A 22,538-nucleotide genomic window follows, 5' to 3' on the forward strand; every position below is an offset into this window, starting at 1 on the left:
CACCCTAATCCCATACGTGTGTGCAGCAGTGGTCAGGCATGCCCATTACATCACATGACTATCTTCTGCAGTTCCATAGACTTTGAATAGTACTGCTCTTATATGACTACTGCTTCATTCGAACAGGGAACTCCTCAGGGATCATTCTCTTAAAGGGGTATTCCCATGTCCTTGCTCACCAGTCTTCGCAAAGACTCCTTTCTTCCTGATTTTCGACATCAATTGGTGGGCGGGGTTTCATATGCAAAGCTACACTCCAGTTTATCTCCGCCCACCACATAGCGTGTAGCTCTGCCCACCACATAGCGTGATCCTATGGGACAACTGAAGGGCCTGTGATGTCATCAGAGGTCCTATAACACTTGGATTTAGCTTGTTTTATATAGAGTCGGCTAAATCCTAGTGGGCTAAGGGACCAGGTCCTTCTATTCACTTGCTTTTAGCCTGCTCTATATAAGAAAGCTAAATCCTAGTGAGCAGAGGGACCAGGTCCCACTAGGATTTAGACTGTTTTATATAAGAAAGCAGCACTCATTTCCCCCTCCTTTATCTGAGAGCAGGAAGCTAGGTCACATGTGTGGTGCAGACACAGGAAAAGCTACAGACACAGGCTCGCTCCCGTGCACTTAGCCCCCCTCCCTCTGAGAGGCAGCTATGTCACTTGACATTTGAGCAGGTAATCCCAAAAGCCATAGAAACGCAGTGTCAACAATGAAGTGAATAAATTAAGATAGTGGACAAACAAAGCAGTTTTGCTGAAGCAGTGCATTTAGGAAAAGTCTTAAATCCTTATTAACAAGCAGTATAGATAGGATCCTTGTTATGGGACAACCCCTTTAAGCTGTGGGAGTCCAAGCAGTTGGACCCAGGCTGATCTAGCTGTTATTTGCTATACATTGAAATGGGCCTAACTTATTACTGTAATGCTCCTTTAAATAGGGCTCTCCAGGCAGGAACATAATATTCACTTTTTCACTGCATGTTGCTGGATCAAATTGATTCAGTTTATATGAACCTGACTCTGGGTATCAAGTTAGTTTATTATGCCAAAAATATTTTTCAACTTGCTGGATGAGTGAGTGAGTTTGTAACCAGCCAAGTTCATTACAAATTTTCACATAATTTCCGATTTGTCTGAACCCGTAATGTTTGGGGTTTGTTACTTACAAACTGTTGTTATACTGGGATTAGTGGAAGCTCGGGGAGGCACGGACAAAATAAAAACACAGATACTCAACTTTGGTCACCACTCCTGGGCATCTGGTGTTCTTTCTTGGTGTTTTATCTTCAGCCGCAGCCTCTTGTCCTGTCTTCTCTGTTGTCACATGCCCCAGACTTGCCACTGAGGCCCAATCACAAATGGGGTGCACCAAACATCATGATGCTGGACCCTGGGTCTCTGCTATTTGTACTCTGGGATCTCAATACCACAAGTATGAAGGGCAGGAGCTAAATCTGTTCTTAATGTTATCTGAATACAGAGCCCTCCACTGCCATACAATTAAGGGATCAGCTATCAGCCAAATTCCGTCTTCTTTTGAAGTTGTTGCGCATTTCCCGGGGTGAAGATTAGTTCTTATTATGCTGACTGACAAGTTTTCGGCTAATCTTCTAATTGCTGCCCTAATAAACACTCCCATCATCTTTTCATGTATTTGTCAGGGTCTTCTCTCCTTCTTTCCTAACTGTTTTAGAACCCATTAGATAAAGTGACATTTTCACTTCTACAGTCATCTGAAGTGTCATTGATAACCGGTGAGATGAGTCTGTTACTGATGCAACAGGACAGTAATTAAAAAAGTGTAACCTTTCTCTGTTAATGGGAGTCTGTCACCAAAGTGAGATGTATTCAACCAGCCAGACACTTAGATAGGTCAGGCTCACCTGAATGTAGCGCTTTTTTCCCGGTGTATCCATTTATTTCTCAATATGCCAATGAGTGGTGTGGAGCACCGAAGGGGATTACCTTGCTCCAAACGGCTATACTCCACCATGCTCGAATGCATGCCCCTTCTCATCTCCCTACCTTGAGTGACAGGCACAGGGAGCTCTGCTGAAATCTCACCTGGCCCTGTGTTCCTGCCTTCACGTCCACATTTGGGAGCAATAGAATCCCCAGACAGCTCATTTGCATATTGTGAAATTAACGAATATCTTACAATGGAGGCATGAATTTTCATTGCGAAAAAGGTGTTACACTCGGGTGAGCCCCACCTTACTAATTTGGTAATGTTGTTTATTTATCTTTTCTTTTTTACAAACAGCTCTGGTGTTAAAGGGTAGGTTCCCTAAATTAGTGGATGTCTGACACCTGCACCCCAGCTTTTTTTCTCTACAGTTCATAGGCGGAGAATGGGCAGGAAGCAGACAGCGCTGTTTCCTGTTTTGTGTCCAGACCAGGTACTGCAGGTCACCTGTCATTCACTTGAATGGGAGCAGAGCTGCAGTGAATCAGTTCAGCCACTACACAGAGAACAGAGCTATCTGCATTCTGCTCCATTCTCTGAGTATGTGTATAAGGAGCAACATTTTTATCCAAGGCTCCTTTGAAAGTGTAGTTTCAACAGGTCTAGCATTTATTTTTTTTTTTTTTACAAAGTCAGACTTTAGTGTATATGAGCGATCACGCACAATCTCTTTTAGTTCTTGCAGAACACGACAGCGCAGCAGCTCAGCAGTATGTTCGGCAGGGATGTCCTACAGCTCTACGGGCAGATTTATGGGCACTTATTCTGAACATCTCAGACCAGCCTGAGGTATGTGAAATGTCTATTTTGTTGAGTTATTGTTTTTAATATATTTACAGATGGATTATTGTAAGTGATATATATCATCAGGAAAGTAACAGATTAAAAAGGAGTCTGTTTCCAGGATGCCAACCACATTGTATTATAGAGAGCTGTGTGCTGAGCACCATCATACCTTAGATAGTCCAAGAGACGCAGCATTTTTTTGAAAACGTATTTTTATACATGAAAATGAGACTGAAGTGCATTGTGGGCATGCCAGAGCCTCTGTATTCCAGACCCGAATACCAAGCCCTTGGAGTCTGACATGCCCACATTGCACTTCATTCTCATATCCATGGATAAAAACTGCTTTTTCAATCAAATGGTACATCTACTGGGCTAGGTAAAGGTATTAGGGTTCTCAACACAATGTCCCCTACAATGCACTATAGCTGATGTGATATTGAGTGTCCTGGTAGCAGGCAGTCTGAGTGGTCTGGGTAATTTCAGTCTGTACTGGAGAAATTGTTTAACAAACTGTGGGGGGCTTTTTCTCCTTTAACCCCTTGTGAAAATGAAAACTTTGGGGATAAAGGGACATTTTAGTAATTTTTAACCTACACATCCCAAGGTTTGTAAAATCTGTGAAACGACTATAGGTTCAAAATACTCACTATATACCCCTCAATGAATACCTTAAGGGGTCTAGTTTATAAAATGGGGTCATTTATTGGGGTTTTCAATTGTTTTGGTAACTCAAATCTTGTTTGAATGTGCAATGGGCCTAAAATATCTGCAAGCAAAATTTGTGTCTTGAAATCCAGTTGGTGCTCCCATCTTTTTGGGCCCTACCGTGCGTCTGTACATAGGATTAAGGCTACAAAGTGTACATTTTTGAACACAGGAGAAATGGGGTCATCTATTTTGGGGTGTTTTTCTTCATTTTCTTGTGTTATGTGCAAAAAAACTTCCTATAAAATGACACTTTTGTGTAACAAAAACTGAAATTTTTTTGTTTGATGCAAATTTTCTCAAAACTTACGGGGCCAAAGTACTCACTATACCCCTCAATGAATACCTTAAAGGGTCTAGTTTATAAAATGGTGTCATTTATGGGGGTTTTCAATTGCTTTGGTCACTGAAATCTTGTTCAAATGTGCAATGGGCCTAAAATATCTGGAAGCAAAATTTGTGTTTTGAAATCCATTTGGCCCTCCCTACCTCTTGGGCCCTACTGTATGTGCGTACATAGGACTAAGGCCTCAAAGTGTACATTTTTTAACACGGGAGAAGTGGGGTGATATATTTTGGGGTGTGTTTCTTCTTTTTGATGTGTTGTGTGCAAAAAAAACTAGCTTTAAAATGACACACATTTGAAGAAAATGAAAAGTAATTTTTGTCATCATTTGTAATAATTCTTGCAAAACAATATTTGTTTGATCAAAATGCTCACTATACCCCTCAAAGATACCTGAAGGGGTCTAGTTTTCCAAATTGGGTAATTTAATGGGAGGTTCTGTCATTATGCCAACTATTCCTGTCTGCAAACATAGCTTGGTACAGGAAAAAATCACATACTCAAATTTCCAAAATTTGCTTATAAACTTGATAAACTTGTAAATTGTCTAAATTACTCAAATATGCTAAAATTATTTCAAATATGCTTGAAACACAAAATGAACATTTGGAAGTATATAACTACTAACTTTATTGCCCTGTATTATTGTGTATATGTGAGATATCGCAGCTGAAAATGGAAAACATTGAAAAATTTTCAAAATTTTCAGCATTTGCGAGTTTTTGTTAATAAATGTACACACGTTATATCAGTCTAATTTTACCTTCTCACTAAAGTACAACATGTCACGAAAAAACAATATCAGAATCGCTTGGATGCCTAATACTGTTACAGAGTTGTTCACTGATAAAGTCACACAGGGCAAATTTCCAAAATTTGGCTTGGTCATTAAGGTCCAAAACAGGCTAGTCACTAAGGGGTTAAGAAAGGCTATTCTTCTCCTACAGTATTGTAAGTGGCCATTTTCTTGTGGCCGGCGGGCTTGAGCTTTGCCTTAGGCCCGAGGCCTAGAAGTTTGAAGCCTGCTCCGAAAGAAGACGCGTGAAGAGGATGCTCCTGAAGAAGATGGAGGCGGCGCTGGAGAGTTCTGTCGCAGCATGAGTGCTGGGGACCACCCCCCAGTGCTGCGATAGAACTCATTTGCATACTGACGAAAACCGGGATTCATACCAAATGGTGGTGCAGAGAAGGCATCTAAAGGTAGGAGAAGAATAGCCTTTCTTAAGGCTATTTCGACGTATTAATGAGAAAAAATTCAGTTTTAATGATAGGATTCCTTTAAGAAGCTTATCAGCGGAGGTGCTGAAAGTCAGACTTGTACCAGTCTGGCATTGATGGATAGGTCATCATTATTAAAATCCCAGTCATTTCCATTTCAGCTGTGATTTGCTAAGATGAGAATAACCCTTTTAGGTTTAAGCCCCACATTGCAGAAATTCACCTTTTTTTTGGCGCTGAGTTTTTTTGGAAATATATAGGAAGTTTTATATTTCTCCTTTCTGCTCAATCCACTCCTGACTTTGGCTCAAAAATCCGCAGGGAAATTGCAATAAAAAATGCTCAGATTTCGCAACATGGGGCCTAAACCTTAAAGGGGCTTTCTGGATTTTAGCAAATGACCTATACTTAGGACATGTGACATCACTTTCATCAGTCACATGGCCGGTTTGCAACTCAATTCCATTCAAGTGAATTGGACTGAGTTGAATTACAAAGCCCTGGCTGCTGTAAAATGTACTTGCACTTGGTTTAGTATGTAGAAGCTGCAGTCCTCTTCTAAGTGTTACGGTTTCTTTACAGCTGTTAGGGACTGAAACTTCGACAGTCTTCAGTTGAGAACCTTTCAGTACAGCATGTATACAGAATGGAAACTGGAAGGAAGCCGCTGTTATTTATGTCTGCCAACAACAGAATGGGGCAGTTAGGTCTAGTTCACACGGAGTTCCGCGTGTACACATTCATTTGTGGGTGCCGCTCCGGATTAGGCCCAAATGAATGGGCCGGAGCCTGGCACCGCAGACGCTTCAGCCGCGGAATCTGCGGCAAGATAGGGCAGCTCGCTTCTTTTTTCCGCTACTAGCTAGCGGAATAAAAAAGAAGCAAGCGGCTCCGATTGAAGTCAATGGGAGCCATTTTTGGCAGCGGATTTTGAGGCGGATTCTGTGTCAAAATCCGCTGCCAACTTCCCCCGTGTGAACTAGCCCTTAAAGTGTCTTTGCTCTCCTGGTCTGTTTTCTTTTTACAGTTTAGGTGAAGTGTGTATCATATCGTGGTCACTGTCACCTAGGTTATCACATTTAGCGACATTTCTAACAAGCCCTTTAATGCAATGCTGTGTGTGTAAGTATTTGTGCGTGTGTGTGTATATACAATATATATATATATATATATATATATATATATATATATATATGTTAGGGTCTGTTGTGCTCTGTGCTTCTTGCAGATGGTAATGGCATGCAATGAATGAAAGGCATGAACAACATTCTGTTCTGTACTAGGCCACATGAATCTTGTTCTCCTGGACATCTTTATCACAAATACATAGTGCATAATGTAGATCTGTGTCCCGATTTTTCAGTGATTACTCATATAGGACGTTTCTATAGAGAGACTTTTATAAGGTCCATTAAATACCAGGAAGCAGTGCCCACAATATACAGTCTTTCCATAAATCCTTTCCTGCAAGATAATCGAAATGTTGAATCTGTATTTTTCAAATTTATTTTCCACCATACTCTCATTTTGGTTTTGTAAAATCTAGACCAGCTTATACCTTTTTCCATTAACACATGTCCCCACTTCCTCCATTAACTGTCAGCCCACAAATTGATATCTTGGGGCTCCTGCTAAAGACATGAATAGAGCTCAAGCCAAATGGACATTTTTTACTTTGTTTAATTTTGCACTTTACTACCCAAAAACTATTGCTGAAATTGAAAGGGCATATGACTTTTCCCCCATAGTTCATCATTTACTTCAGGAGCCTGTCTCTAAAGTTGGACGTCCATAGCAGGAGAGCGTGGACTTGTTAATTATTCCAGCAGCTCCGACTGCCAATACCTTATCTACACAATGTGTCTCTCAGGGCTAATTTAATAATCAGCTGGAACCGTTGCTTAACCGTGGCAACCGTTATTGTCATGCTGTTTTTACGCTAATTGATCCTCCGAAGGATAACAAGAAGTAAGGCAAAAGAAAGATTAGAACTCCATTATTCATTATTGTCCGTCTTGTCATTCTCTTTCTTGTAAAATGCCGGGTGTCTTCTAGACCAGTGTTTCGCAACCTTTTCAGGCAAAGTACCCCCTATTGAGAAAAAGTCTCAACAGAGTGCCCCCAAAATAGAGATCAGTTATAATGGACTTATAGCCTTTAGGTAATGGCCCCCACACTGCCCCCACTTAAATCATATTGGTCTCCATGTGTAACATGAGGAACCCACGTGTAATATAATGGCACCCACAGAGTCTCTAAGGGTAACACAATGGCCCTCACAGTGTCCTATGTGTAACATAAAGGCCCCCACTGTGTCTCCACTTGTAAGATTATGGCTTCCACAGTGTCTCCATGTGTAACGTAATGTCTCCCACAAGATCTTCACGTGTAACTTAATGGCACCCACAGTGTCTCTACATGTAACATAATGGTACCCCCACTTGAAACTTATGGCATAATAGTGACTAAAATGAGTGCCATTGTTGCCGACTGAAGGAATGTCTCTATGATTTTTGTTACATTTCTGGTTTGTTATTAATTGCATGAATTTTTTGCCTTCGAACTGTTTTTTGAGACCATCAGTTGTGTTGTCTAGAGGTCAGATTTGTATACAGTTATAGAGTGGTTCTTGCCATAACGTGAATTAAAACAGTAGCTGAATAGGACTGAACACTGTATGGGAAGAGAAACGACAATCCATTATTACTTTAAGACACGAAGGTCTTTTAGGGTGAAAAATTTTTTAAAATGTTGAAGATAGTCATGAAAACCATCAAACACTATAACGAAATAGGCTCTCATGAGAACCTCCTCAGGAAAGGAGGACCAAGAATTACCTCTACTGCAGATCATTGGAGTCACCAGCCTCACCAATGGCAACAGCACCTCAGATTAGACCCCACAGAAATGCTTCACAGAGATCAAGTATCAGACACATCTCAACATCAACTGTTCAAGTACTGAGGGACAACAAGAGAATTGCTTGGACCAAGAAATGGACAATAGACTGGAAGAAAACTGTACTTCCAGCTGATAAGTCAAAATTCTGAGATTTTTTGGTCCAACTACCATGTCTTTGCTTAGACGCAAAAAAGGTGAACAGATGGTTTCTCCGTGTGTGGTTCCCACCGTGAAGCATGGAGGAGGAGGTAATATGATGTGGGTGCATTGCTGGTGACTCTGTTAGTGAATTATTTAAAATTCAAGTCATATGAGACCACCATAGTCATCACAGCATTCTGCACCAACAAATGATCCTATTTGGTTTACACTGGCGTAATTTCTTTTTCAACACAACAATTACCCACACACACACACACACCTCCAGACTATGTAAGGGCTATTTGACCAATAAAAGGGGAGTGATTAAGTCATAGTTAGATGACATGGCTCCAGAATCCCCTGGCCTAAACCCAGTTGAGATGGTTTGGGTGAGTTAGACCACAGATTGAAGGAAAGTTAGTTAGAAAGTGCTTGTAGCTCTGGGAACTACTTCAAGACTGTTGGAAAACCATGCCAGGTGACTACCTTGTGAAGCTGACTGTGAGAATGCCAAGATTACAAAGCTGTCATCAATGCAAATGGGGCCACTTTGAACACTCTAAAATATAAAAATATTCTGGTTTGCTTAACACTTTTTGTTTTTTTTGTTACTACTTAATTCAGTATGTGTTCCTTCATAGTTTTCATCTTTTCAAAGCCTTGGAATGAATCTTGACTGGTGCTGTATATAATATTGGTAGATCTCTCAGAAGCCTCTTTTTAAGGTCATAGGCTGTTTTCATTATACAGTTACTTAAGTCTGTAGCTTTGATCCATCAGGGTATCAGATCAACAGACAATAAAACTGCCACATTGATGTATACAAATAGTGCACTTTTGGTTTGGTTTGGATCCAATATCATTGACAGCAATGTTAAAAGAAATGCAGAAAGATGTATCACAGTAACAGACAAAACTGTAGTGTGAAACCAGCATTCTCCATGGGCATCACATGGACCCATTAATTTCAATGACCGTATTTTATTTATTTATTTTTTTAATTGACCCATATAAATTCATAGGGCCCTGAGAATATATTTCACTGATCCAGTGCACTGTATATACTCGAGTATAAGCCGACCCGAATATAAGCCGAGGCCCCTAATTTTACCATAAGAAAACTGGGAAAACTTATTGACTCGAGTATAAGCCGAGTGGGGGAAATGCAGCAGAAACTGGAAAATTTCAAAAATTAAAATGGTTGGAGTTTTTGGGTGCAGTAAGTGCTGGGGAAGGGGAGGGGGTGTTTTGGTTGTCTGTCTGCCCCTTTCCTGAGCTTGAGGACTGGGTTCCCCCCCCCCACCCCCACTTTTGATTCAGCCTGGCTGAATTTAGGGTATCTGCAGTTCTCCTATTAACCCCTCCCGACAGAACAGGAGCACTGCAGATCCCCTACAGTATATTCAGTAGACCAGGCACTTTCAGACACAGGGATACCTAATGTGTTTGTGTTTCATAGTAATTTTCTACTTTTATATGTATTCTAGGGAAAAGAGTGATTTAGATCTTTTATTTATTTATTTTTTAAAGCTTTTTTTTTCACTATTTTATGGGAGATTCTATACATTATTATTGCGACTTGTCATAGACCCCCCCCCAAAAAAAAATAATAAATAAAAACATTTTTTTTGTGCTTCACTCGAGTATAAGCCGAGGGGGGCTTTTTCAGCACAAAAACTGTGCTGAAAAATTTGGCTTATACTGGAGTATATACGGTGCTTTGTAAAAACAGACCCTCGTAAACATCTGTGTGATTAAGTCCATCGGCTGGGAACACACAGGATGATCTTGGTACAGGTTTAATGGAAATTCATCAGCATGTACACTCACCGGCCACTTTATTAGGTACACCATGCTAGTAACGGGTTGGACCCCCTTTTGCCTTCAGAACTGCCTCAATTCTTCGTGGCATAGATTCAACAAGGTGCTGGAAGCATTCCTCAGAGATTTTGGTCCATATTGACATGATGGCATCACACAGTTGCCGCAGATTTGTCGGCTGCACATCCATGATGCGAATCTCCCGTTCCACCACATCCCAAAGATGCTCTATTGGATTGAGATCTGGTGACTGTGGAGGCCATTGGAGTACAGTGAACTCATTGTCATGTTCAAGAAACCAGTCTGAGATGATTCCAGCTTTATGACATGGCGCATTATCCTGCTGAAAGTAGCCATCAGATGTTGGGTACATTGTGGTCATAAAGGGATGGACATGGTCAGCAACAATACTCAGGTAGGCTTTGGCGTTGCAACGATGCTCAATTGGTACCAAGGGGCCCAAAGAGTGCCAAGAAAATATTCCCCACACCATGACACCACCAGCCTGAACCGTTGATACAAGGCAGGATGGATCCATGCTTTCATGTTGTTGACGCCAAATTCTGACCCTACCATCCGAATGTTGCAGCAGAAATCGAGACTCATCAGACCAGGCAACGTTTTTCCAATCTTCAATTGTCCAATTTCGATGAGCTTGTGCAAATTGTAGCCTCAGTTTCCTGTTCTTAGCTGAAAGGAGTGGCACCCGGTGTGGTCTTCTGCTGCTGTAGCCCATCTGCCTCAAAGTTCGACGTACTGTGCGTTCAGAGATGCTCTTCTGGCTACCTTGGTTGTAACGGGTGGCTATTTGAGTCACTGTTGCCTTTCTATCAGCTCGAACCAGTCTGGCCATTCTCCTCTGACCTCTGGCATCAACAACGCATTTCCGCCCACAGAACTGCCGCTCACTGGATGTTTTTTCTTTTTCGGACCATTCTCTGTAAACCCTAGAGATGGTTGTGCGTGAAAATCCCAGTAGATCAGCAGTTTCTGAAATACTCAGACCAGCCCTTCTGGCACCAACAACCATGCCACGTTCAAAGGCACTCAAATCACCTTTCTTCCCCATACTGATGCTCGGTTTGAACTGCAGGAGATTGTCTTGACCATGTCTACATGCCTAAATGTACTGAGTTGCCGCCATGTGATTGGCTGATTAGAAATTAAGTGTTAACGAGCAGTTGGACAGGTGTACCTAATAAAGTGGCCGGTGAGTGTATGTCCTATAGGCAGGGCCGCCGATAGGCCAGTATTACTGCTACTGGCGTCAGGGGCCCAGCCAAATTGAAAAATGGGGGGGGGCCCAGTTTTGGACCGCCACCATGTGCCGGCCCCCTGGCGCCCGCAGCAGTCATTGTGTGTCCGATTTCAACTCAGATCTGCGTCCAGAGGACGCAGATCTGAGTTGGACACATACGCGCCTGCACGTCGGCTACTGCTGACGCCGCTACACGCCGGCTGTGTAGACGCGATGTGATGACGTCACATCGCGTCTACAACTGTGCGCGAGTGAGAGAAGAGGCGCACAGACAGCAGCGGGGGAACGAGGAGAAGGTAAGTTTAATGTGTACACTGAGGTGGAACGTGAAACTGGAGGTGGATGAAGGAGAGCACAGCATGACACTGGGGGCAGAGATGGAGGGGACATGAATCTGGGGGCAGAGATGGAGGGGACATGAATCTGGGGGCAGAGATGGAGGGGACATGAATCTGGGGGCAGAGATGGAGGGGACATGAATCTGGGGGCAGAGATGGAGGGGACATGAATCTGGGGGCAGAGATGGAGGGGACATGAATCTGGGGGCAGAGATGGAGGGGACATGAATCTGGGGCAGAGATGGAGGGGGGACATGAATCTGGGGGCAGAGATGGAGGGGACATGAATCTGGGGGCAGCGATGGGGGGACATGAAACTGGGGGCAGATGAAGGGTGTATATGAAGCCTGGGGAGAGATAGAGGGGGGACATATAATTTACCGGTGACTGTAGGAGAATTATACTGTGTGCGGGCACATGAAAAATTAATGAGAATGGGCTGAGTCAACATAAAAAGGGCGGGGCTTAATTTGCCGTGGCGTGCCGCACATTTTGTCCCTCTTTCGGTTCTTCCAAAGTTTGGAGGTATGGGTACAGGGGGCAATGGAAAGATGTTAGAAGGTGGGGGGGAGGGCGGGATTGTTGGGGCATCGGGTGTGCGGCACTGCAGAGAGGGAACTGGGGAAATAATATATAAGTTTTTAGCTGGAGAACTACAAAGCACACAATACCTCCAAAGGTATGTGTGCTTTGTATTAATAATGATGTAGGCCGCTATGCTACTAGCATAGCAGCCTGTTTGGGGGTGGGACTTTCACTTTAAAGGAGTGTTCACATTGCGTTTTTGGCCTCCCTTGCCGGGATACGTTGGTAACCAGTCACAATCAGCTACCCACTTATCCCTGCACGGAGAACTGCAGGCCCCCCTTTTTTTTTTTAATGGCCAGTTCTTCGTGCAGGGATAAGTTGACAGCTGATTCTGACTGGTTACCAACGTATCCCGGCAAGGGAGGCCAAAAACGCAATGTGAAAAAGCCCTGAGAATTTGTTAGGAGAGCTCTTATAAATGGTGTTGGCTCTCTATAGGCGCTGTCACACGTAGCAGATTTTATGTGCAAATAGAATCTGATTAAGCCTTGTAATGCTGCTAAATAAAGATAACTTTAATACATAATTGGTATGTCGCAAAATAAAGTAGTTTTAAAATGGGGGGCCCAGACATTTAGGCTGTATGGGGCCCCAAAATTCCTGATGGCGGCCCTGCCTATAGGCATCCAGCTTATAGAGGACTTGCAAATACAGTTTCTCCAGATGAATTGATAAATGGATGCTCCCAGTACTATAGTCAATGGGGCTGTCCTTATGCAGGGTGGTCAAGACCATTTGGATTCATCCACATGAAGCCAACTTTTGTGTATGGATTTTCTTACATGAGTTTTTAATCTTTTTAAGCATGCTTTTCAAATATTTGCCACCAGGGTGCACATGTGCAGTGGAAATTTCCAGACATTATTGGAATATTCTTTTTGACGTCTGTTTTTGCAAAATGATTTCACGCCATCAGTGACGCCTCCGCATAGCCAATTTACATTTAGCCATAGTCTTACTGCACAGTAATTATTAATTGAATATAAACAGGTAAATGAGTCAGGTAAAATGTGCTATTTATGTACAGGTCATTGGAAGGTGACATAAGTGCAAACTGTGACATTGCTTCCTCCCCTAACATTGCAAGAATTAAAATCAAGTTTTAACTCCTTTACTTGACTTAGTTTGAGCCTTCATTACATAATTTTTTTCTGAAATGCATTTTGCCAGCATTTTGGGGTTTATGTAATGTATGAAATTTTTTTGGGGAGGGTGTTAAAATAAATAAGTAAAAAAAAATTATAATTGAGGTATTAGGAGGTTTGTTCTCTCTTTTTTTTTAATTTTTTTTTATACTTGCAGTGATACCAAATAGATAGATATCAATTTCTATTTATTTTAATTTTTGTTCAAGATTTTATCTCCTTTAAAGGGATTATACCATTAAAGAGGACCTTTCACCACTTTTGGGCACATGCAGTGTTATATACTGCTGGAAAGCTGACAGTGCGCTGAATTCAGCGCACTGTCGGCTTTCCCGATCTGTGCCCGGTGTAAAGAGCTTACGGTGCCGGTACTGTAGTGCTCTATGGTCAGAAGGGCGTTTCTGACCATTAGCCAGAGACGCCCCCTCCCTCTGCTCACACAGCTCGTCCATAGACAAGCATTATCAGGAGCGGGAGGGGGGAGTTCCTCCCCGCTCCACAGCACAGCGCGATCGGCGCCGCGAGGCAGAAGGACGTTCCTGGCTAATGGTCAGAAACGCCCTTCTGACCATAGAGCACTACGGTACCGGCACCGTAAGCTCTGTACACCGGGCACAGATCGGGAAAGCCGACAGTGCGCTGAATTCAGCGCACTGTCAGCTTTCCAGCAGTATATAACACTGCATGTGCCCAAAAGTGGTGAAAGGTCCTCTTTAAAACCTCTTTTTTGTTTTGTGGATAAGATGTTGGAATAGTCTTTAGAAAGGCTATTAGTCTCTTACCTTTTAGATGTGATCTCCGCCGCGCCGTTCCTTAGAAATACCAGTTTTTACCGGTATGTAAATTCGTTCTCTGGCAACGATGGAGGCGGACCCCACCGCTGAAAATGTGATGGGGGCGTCCCCACTGCTGCTCGAGAACACGATCCTGCGATGCCTCTATCTTCGGCTGGATCCTCCCCTTCTTTGCTGTCTTCCTCCTGAGTCACCTCCGACATCTGCGCAGTTGGCTCTGCCAGTGAGGCACTAGTAGAGCCGACTGCGCATGCCGGCTGGCGGCCATTTTTGCAAGGCTGCTCTTGTAGTTCAATGCAGGAGCGGCCTTGCAAAAATGGCCGCTGGCCGGCATTCGCATTCGGCTCTGCTGGTGTCTCAGGATCGTGTTCTCGAGCTGCAGTGGGGACGCCCCCATCGCATTTTCAGCACTGGGGCCCACCCCCATCGCTGTGAGAGAACTAATTTGCATACCGGTAAAAAACGGTATTTCTAAGGAACGGCGCAGCGGAGATCACACCTAAAGGTAAGAGATGAATATTCCGACGTCTTATCCACAAAAAAAGAGGTTTTAACCCCTTCCCGACATGCGCCGTAATAGTACGGCGCATGTCGGGTCTGTAACTATGGCGACCGCCATAGCCGCCGGGTGTCTACTGGTTTAAGCAGTAGACAACCGGCTCTAATGCCTCCGATCGGTCCCCAGACCGATCGGAGGCATTAACCCCTCCGGCGCCGCGGTCAAAGGCGCCGGAGGCGCCATTTTCCCGGCGGCGCATGGGCGCTGCCATTTTGGCCGGGATCGCCGGCTCCTGGAGCATGCTCCAGGGCTGACGTCCCGTTGCCATGACAGCCGGGAGCCTTGTACAGGCTCCCAGGCTTGTCTGCAAATCCTCTCTTTTGCAGGCTGGTCTATGCAGCCTGCAAAAGAAAGGATGCTTTTTTGCAATGCATTGCAATGCATTAGCATTGTAATGCATTGCATTAGTGATCAGACCCCCTGGGGTTGAACACCCCTAGGGGGTCTATTAAATGCAAAAAAAAAAGTTAAAAAAATATAAAAAAAATATAAAAAGAATTAAAAGTTCAAATCACCCCCCTTTCCCTAGAACACATATAAAAGTAGTTAAAAACTGTGAAACATATACATGTTAGGTATCCCCGCGTACAAATCTATAAAAATATTTTTCCTGTTCAGTAAACGCCGTAGCGGGAAAAATAGTCGAAAGTGCCAAACCGCCGTTTTTTCACTGTTTTGATTCTGTTTTGATTCTGATAAAAATTTGAATAAAAAGTGATCAAAGCAATAACATTTCCCGAAAATCACAGAACTAAAAAGTACACCCGACCCCGCAAAAAAAGACGCCCTATGCATCCCCGTACACTTACGTATAAAAAAGTTACGGCTGTCGGAATATGACGACTTTTAGAAAAAAAATTTTTTAACACAGTTTTGGAATTTTTTTTAGGGGTCAAAATGTAAATAAAACCATATAAATTTGGTATCCCTGGAACCGTACCGAAACACAGAATATAGGGCACATGTCATTTTGGCTGCACAGTTAACGCCGTAAAACCAAAGCCCGTAAGAAAGTCGCAGAAATGCATTTTTTCTTCAAATCCACCCCATTCTGAATTTTTTTCCTGCTTCCCAGTACATTATATAGAATAATTAATGGTAGCATCATGAAGAAAAATTTGTCCCGCAAAAATTAAGACCTCATATGGCTCTGGGAGCGGAGAAATAAAAAAGTTATGGGGTTTAGAAGGAGGGGAGTCAAAAACGAAAATCAAAAAATGCCATCGGCGGGAAGGGGTTAATGGTAGAATCCCTTTAAGATATAGGAGAAAAAAACAATGCAAACAAACAAAGGCACAAATACTGAATTTCAACTATAAAGTGCAAAAAATGTCAAAAAGACAGAAATTTGTGGATGAATACATTATTTTGTGGTGTAATTTTATTATTAGTTTTAAAGTATCAATAAAGTACAGTATAATAATGTTTTATCCTATCCTATCCTATCCTACTAATATTATAAATGTAAAAGTTTTGATGTTTGTTACATCAATCACGCAAAAATGGCTGAATGGATTTGGATGAAATTTGCCACATAGATAGTTTGTAACCTGGATTAACACACAGGCTACTTTTTATCCCGGTAAATGACATGGTTTCACGACTGTTATGAATTTATATTCACAAACTATACTACACTGCTCTTGCAGCAGCTTATCTCACTAATTGCACTTTGCTGATAACAGACCTGGCTTTGTCTATGTAAATACACAGCTATCTCTTAGTCCATTGTGAACAAGCCTCTGCATATTATTTGATCTGCTCTAGGCAGTGTTTTCACAAACCTCTTTAGTCCTCTTTGGCAGTTTGCCAATTTTAAACATTGGGGGGGGATCTAATTTGTCACAAAATTCTAAAATAATCAGAGCTATAAAGGTAGCCAGAAGTCAACAGAGTTCTCCTCCAGCGGAGCTGAGGGGGATTATCGACGCCAACAACACACTCATTATATGGTGTCTCAGCGAGCTGCTGAGATACCAGAACAATCACGGGAACGGTGTGAGGAACAAGTTCAGCTGCAGGACAGCTTGAGAGCTGCTGAAACGCCGGAGCAGGTGGTTCATCGGCGCCAACAACACACTCGTTATATGGTATCTCAGCGAGTTGCCCAAAAGCGAGACGCAGCTAAAAAAAAATATCTGTGGAAAAAAATAGCGGTGAATCTCAATGTATTTTTTCAAAGTCTTTTTTTTCATTGAGCTTTTGATGCATTTTCCTCGCACTTTCTCCCAATTGCGCAGCTGAAAGTAACAGGTCAGGTTTTTAGAAGCGCTCGCTGTTCCACATCTTTTTTTCCTGCAATGTGTGGGTAAGGTAAATTTGATTAAATTTCATTCACTTTGCTGGTTCCGTAAAACACACAATTTTTTTTTTCTGTAGTAGCCAAAGACGTGTTTCTGCAATGTGAGGTTTCAGGTATTTATGGCCTATCATAAGTATAGGCCATAAAAAAGTTTAACCCTGGACAACCCCTTTAATATGCCCCACACATTTTAACGTCACCCTTCTGCACAGGATGTCAGCCCCATCACTGTTCCCACACAATATAATGGCCCCATCACTGTTCTCCATACATTATGGGGGACCAGTGAAGTGGCTATAAAATATTTGGCCCAGACAACCCCTTAAAACAGGTTGTCTATAAACTGGAGTGATCACTGTGGTGGCAACCAGGGAGGTGTAAAAATATATATATATATATATATATATATATATATATATATATATATATATATATTTTTTTTTTTTTTTAAATCCTTCTCACCTGTCCCCAGCACCCCGTTGTCCCCGCCTGTGTCTGGTCTCATGGCTTCACTTTTGGAAATCCTGTACCTAATTGGTCTCAGCGATCACATGAGGTGCAGGACTTCCAGCAAGGAGGTGCCAGCACGAGACCGAATGAACACTACCGGCGGACAACGGAGCGCCAAGGATAGATGAGTATTCTTTTTTATTTATTTGTTTTTTAGTTTAGCTCCCGCCCGGCACATGAGTTGCTCCAATTCCTGGACAACCACTTTAAAGAATTTATCCATCTTTCTAATATTGATGGCCTGTCTTTAGGATAGGCCATCAATATTACATCTGCGATAATACAACAGCCAGATCAGCTATTCCAGTACACTTCAGCTACAGGTAATGGTAACATTTCTAGGAGCCATGCTGTTCACTTGCCATACAGGCTGTAGCAGTAGGTATATATAGTGCACATGGTATAGTGGGTAAGCAGAATGGCTCCCGAAATGTTATTACCTTTAACCACCCTGTCTCGGTACCGCTGATCTGCAGGGTCCTGGCAGTGGGCCTCTAGAAACAATTCCACTGGTGGGCCCTAAACACCCCAGTGACCTTGCCTATATACTTCTGTACAAATGAGCATGTAGATATGGTGCCTCGCTGTCTACCACTTTATGTATTCTGATCATTATTTATCTAGCTTGTAGAGCCTATATTTACTTATTTTGTATATTCTTATTGAAATTCATCTGGCAAACATGAAAAATTGACATTTTAATATTTTATCGAACACATACGATCTCAGTGGACCATCTTTAACATTGTTAAACCAAACCGGAATTATTTCTGATAAATGAGACCGAAGCATAAATTATCATATTACAGAGTTTTTAACCCTTACATTATTGCTGCTTTCCATTGTCTGTCATTTATCGAACAATAGGGCCTACTCTCTGTATAGCCACTGATCATTAGGATGCAAAATACAAATATGTTGACAGCATTATTTTATATGATAAGATGTCAAATATAGAAATAGGTATATTAAATATATTAAAAGAAAAAAGTTATAATATATATATATATATATATATATATATATATATATATATATATGTGTGTAAAGATATAAAATATTTATTTATTTTACAATTTGAGTGGTTCATGTTACATTTTAAAGAGAGCACATTAGAAGTTTTTCTTTTTCTTTATTCCTATATGAGTCTTATTAGTTTTGGGGCAAGAGAATGCATTCGATTGTGCTTGGGCTTCCTAAGGCCTCATTTGCTTCTGCATCAGTAATCCGTTCAGGAAAGACTGCATGGTTACCACCCCCCCTTCCTGAATGGACTACCGAACGCATTTGCAAGTGGTGTGCATAAAAGCACACGGATCCCATTTTAGTTTATAGCCTGCCACGAGATCTCCACAGGGAACATGTGGACAGGAAAGTACTTCACAATCTACTTTTCTGTCCGCATGACTTGTGCGGAGATCTTGTGGAGAGCACACTGACCCCATTATAGTCTATGGGATCTGTGTGCTTTCACTGAACACCGCTTGCAAATGCGTTCGGTAGGGGAGGTCCCCATGTGGACTCCTCGAACAGATTACTGATGCAGATGTGAACTAAGGGTAAGTCTCGATGATAATTTGACGGTGCTTGGACTTCCTGTTAGAATTGGTAGACAGAACATTGGTTCATTGACAGTATTGTGAAATATTTTCATTGACTTAACCATATTTATGACATTTTGGTTAAAATAAATTTGTCACTGGTGATATGGTAGAATTGACTATAAAAAGGTTAAACATGTTAATTTTATGCTGACCTTTGACTAATGTCTCATAGTGACCTTTCTCTCCATGTGTTGTAATCAATCCATTTTAACTATTTTTATTGTGTCATAGTGCTTTTGATATACGTCAGGAATATTTTGTAAGTCAGACTGTCATAACTAAGAAAGTTAGAGAAAATCTTTAAAACTCTGCAGAATTTTAACTACTTATATTTGTAAAAATGTTTAACTTTTAATTATCTACAAATATAGATATGATTATGTTCATGGGAATACCCCTTTAAGAATTGAACGCTCACGACAATGAGTTGCGCTCCCTGTTTGGGATAATAATGAAATTCTACGCTAGTTTATGTAAATTCAAGATTCTTCCTAAATACATTGCTTTAGCAATGCTGCTTTGTTTTCCTATTAAACAAATTATTCCTCCGATTGTTTACACATCTTTATCTAGGCTCTGGACCTGTATCTGATCTTAAACTGGATGATGTGACTCACTGCTCCCTGGAGCTGTTATCTCCTGCTTTTCCCTTCTGTCAGTCTCAGTCTGTTATCTCTCTATGTAAACACAAAGATAACATTGTGTAACTTAATACACATTTACTGTGCATATTTGATCTGCATTTATATTAGTTTTTTAGTCATCATAATTAATAGTCTCTCATGAAATATAAAAAACAAAAAACTTGAGAGTCTTCAGGTATGAACGCTGAATCGATGGTGAATTCATAGATTGTAAGCCCTCGCGGGCAGGGCCCTCTACCCCACTGTGCCAGTCGGTCATTGTTAGTATTACATCTACCTGTATATTTTGTGTATTGTATGTAAACCCCCCATGGAATTAATGGTGCTATATAAGTAAACAATAATAATAATAATAAAAACTGACAAAATTCATCCTCCCCCACAATTACTTTTCTTTTGGTGACTGCATCTATCTACAGTAGACCGGCACCGCAATGGGGAGTAAAATGGCGCCACAGTACACTAATATCTTCATGGCCAAGTTCGAGAGTGACTTTCTATCAACCTGCACCACCAGGCCTCTGGCCTACTACCGTTTCATTGACGATATCCTAATCATTTGGACTGGGTCTGAACAACAGCTAAAAATCTTCCATGAACAATTCAACCAGTTCCATCCCACCAGCAATCTGATGCTCAATTACTCCTTCTCTGAAATAAACTTCCTAGACACAGTCATCTAGATACAGGACAACAAAATTGAGACATCACTGTATCGGAAATCAATTGACCGCCCTACCTACCTAAGATGGGATAGCTTTTATCCGAAACACATAAAGAACTCCATTGTCTACAGCCAGCCATATCATCGCATATGTTCAAACCCTGCAGGTAGAGACGAACACCTTGGAGGCCTCAAAAACACATTCTTGAGGCAGGGTTACCATCCAAGAACAGTTGAAAACCAAATCACCAGGGCCACCAGAATACCAAGATCGGATTTATTCAAATACAATACCAAACAGGAAAACAATTGGGTGCCCCTTGGTCGTCACATATAACTCAAACCTGGAGACGATGAGAGGAATCACACGCAAATTACATCCACTACTGCAAAAAAAAAACCGTCTAAAATCCGTATTTCCAGACCCCCCTCTCCTGTGCTATAGACATCCACCAAACCTCAGGAATATGGTTGTTAGCAGCTCACTGTCACCTCCAACTAACACAGGAACATTTCCATGCGGACAGAAGAGGTGCAAGACCTGCCCTCACATACTGACCACTGACAGGATAGAGATACCAAATTCTAACAGGGAATATAAAATCCCAGGTATTTTCACCTGTAACACACCTAATGTAGTCTATTTGATTATGTGCACCAAATGTTCTACCTAAAATCTGTATGTTGGAGAGACCGGTCAGAAGCTCAAAATGAGAATTAATTCACATCGCCATACAATTAGAGAACAAAGGATGGACCTTCCCGTGCCAAAACATTTCTACAATGAAGATCATAATATCACCAATGACATGAAAATTTTAGTTTTAAGAGGGAATTTTAAATCAGATCAGTTATCTACTGACTGGGTTGATACTTTGGATTCTGACGGCAGACTCCCTTCAAGAAGTAACTCTCAGTAATTTTTTTCCCATCAGTCAGTATTTCAAATGGTGATGAAAAACTTATTGCAGAAAAATTTCTCAGTCAGCTCATAAGACTCCTCTTCAGTCGAGATGAGCGAGTATATTCGATCGAATACCTCCCCTGTATAGTTTTTGTTGTAAAACAAAAAAAAAGCGCCAGAGAAGGTGGGAGGGGAATCGAATGTTTAATTTGACCGAGTACACCAATAACTATGCAAAGGGAGGTATTTGATCGAATACTACTCGCTCATCTCTACTCTTCAGCTCACTCCAGCTCTGTATCCCATAATCCCTTATTCTGAATTCGTTGGTAAAATTTCTCTTTAGAGGTGAAGGGAGAATTTTTTTTTTGACTTTTTGAGAGATGAGGTTATAGCTGCTGCCAATGAAAATATATGGAGAGGGGGAGGGAACAGCTGAAATGAACACAAACATACGAGGATGCTGCTGCTTCAAGTAAGTATTTTATTGCTACAACTCAGTCCTGAAATCCCAGCTATGTTTCTCAATACTACTGTGTAAAGTCCTCCATTCTGCTTCTGGATGAGCTACGGATAGCTAAGAGGCAAGATCTCTTCTTCCTATTGTGTGCTTTCTATGGGCGACAACTTACAAGTCTCCCATACAAAGACTTGTGTGTGACATTTGCCTGCCGCTGGCCATTGAGGAGCAGAGAGACAGATAGCAATTAGACATGGAGGGTGCCCAAAGAGAAAGCTGCTAAAAACTGCAAGATAAAAGTAATAAAGGTCAGAAATACTGTTATTACTGTATGTACAGACGCAGCTTATTCTGGAAAATCATCCAAAATGACAATTATCCTTTAATAAGGCCGCTTGTGCTATTAAGACGCACATCATGTACAGTAAATATGGTGTCTATAAAAACCTTAGTGCCTGTACTGAACTTCTCTGCCTCCAATTTTACGTAAAGGCTCGTTGGATCCAAAAAGGCAGAGTGCTTAGAAGGCGATTCGTACCCATTCATAGTTCCCACCGACATAAGAGGTCTCAGCACCCAGTTTTTTTATGAATAAAAATTACCCTTTAAGTGACATTTGAAATGATATTGATTTTGCATTTCACTATACTTTATCAGCATGCAGCAGCTTTAGCTTTAAGCTTTCCAGCACTAGATGATCAATGAACATCAGGAGGAAAAAGTACACATGGAAATAAGCAAATCTGTTCATGTCATAAAATTATAGCTTCTAGGATGAGCTAGAGAATTGTCAATTCATTCTGAATTTACCTTTATTGCATTCATTGGCCTTAAAGTACCAGGTAGAGTCTCTGAACACGTTACATTATAGGATTTGAGC

The 22,538-nt window shown here is 41.6% G+C and overlaps 1 protein-coding gene across 1 annotated transcript in view; it reads left to right on the forward strand.

Annotated features, from left to right (window-relative positions):
- TBC1D19 (TBC1 domain family member 19) overlaps positions 1-22,538 on the forward strand; it is a 118,252-nt gene that overhangs the window by 38,413 nt on the left and 57,301 nt on the right. Inside the window, exon 11 of the mRNA XM_075259993.1 lies at positions 2,644-2,756. Within this exon, the coding sequence (XP_075116094.1) occupies positions 2,644-2,756 (113 nt within the window). The remainder of the gene's footprint in view (positions 1-2,643; positions 2,757-22,538) is intronic.

Source organism: Leptodactylus fuscus, chromosome 1 (genome assembly GCF_031893055.1).
Source record: "Leptodactylus fuscus isolate aLepFus1 chromosome 1, aLepFus1.hap2, whole genome shotgun sequence".
NCBI lineage: Eukaryota > Metazoa > Chordata > Amphibia > Anura > Leptodactylidae > Leptodactylus > Leptodactylus fuscus.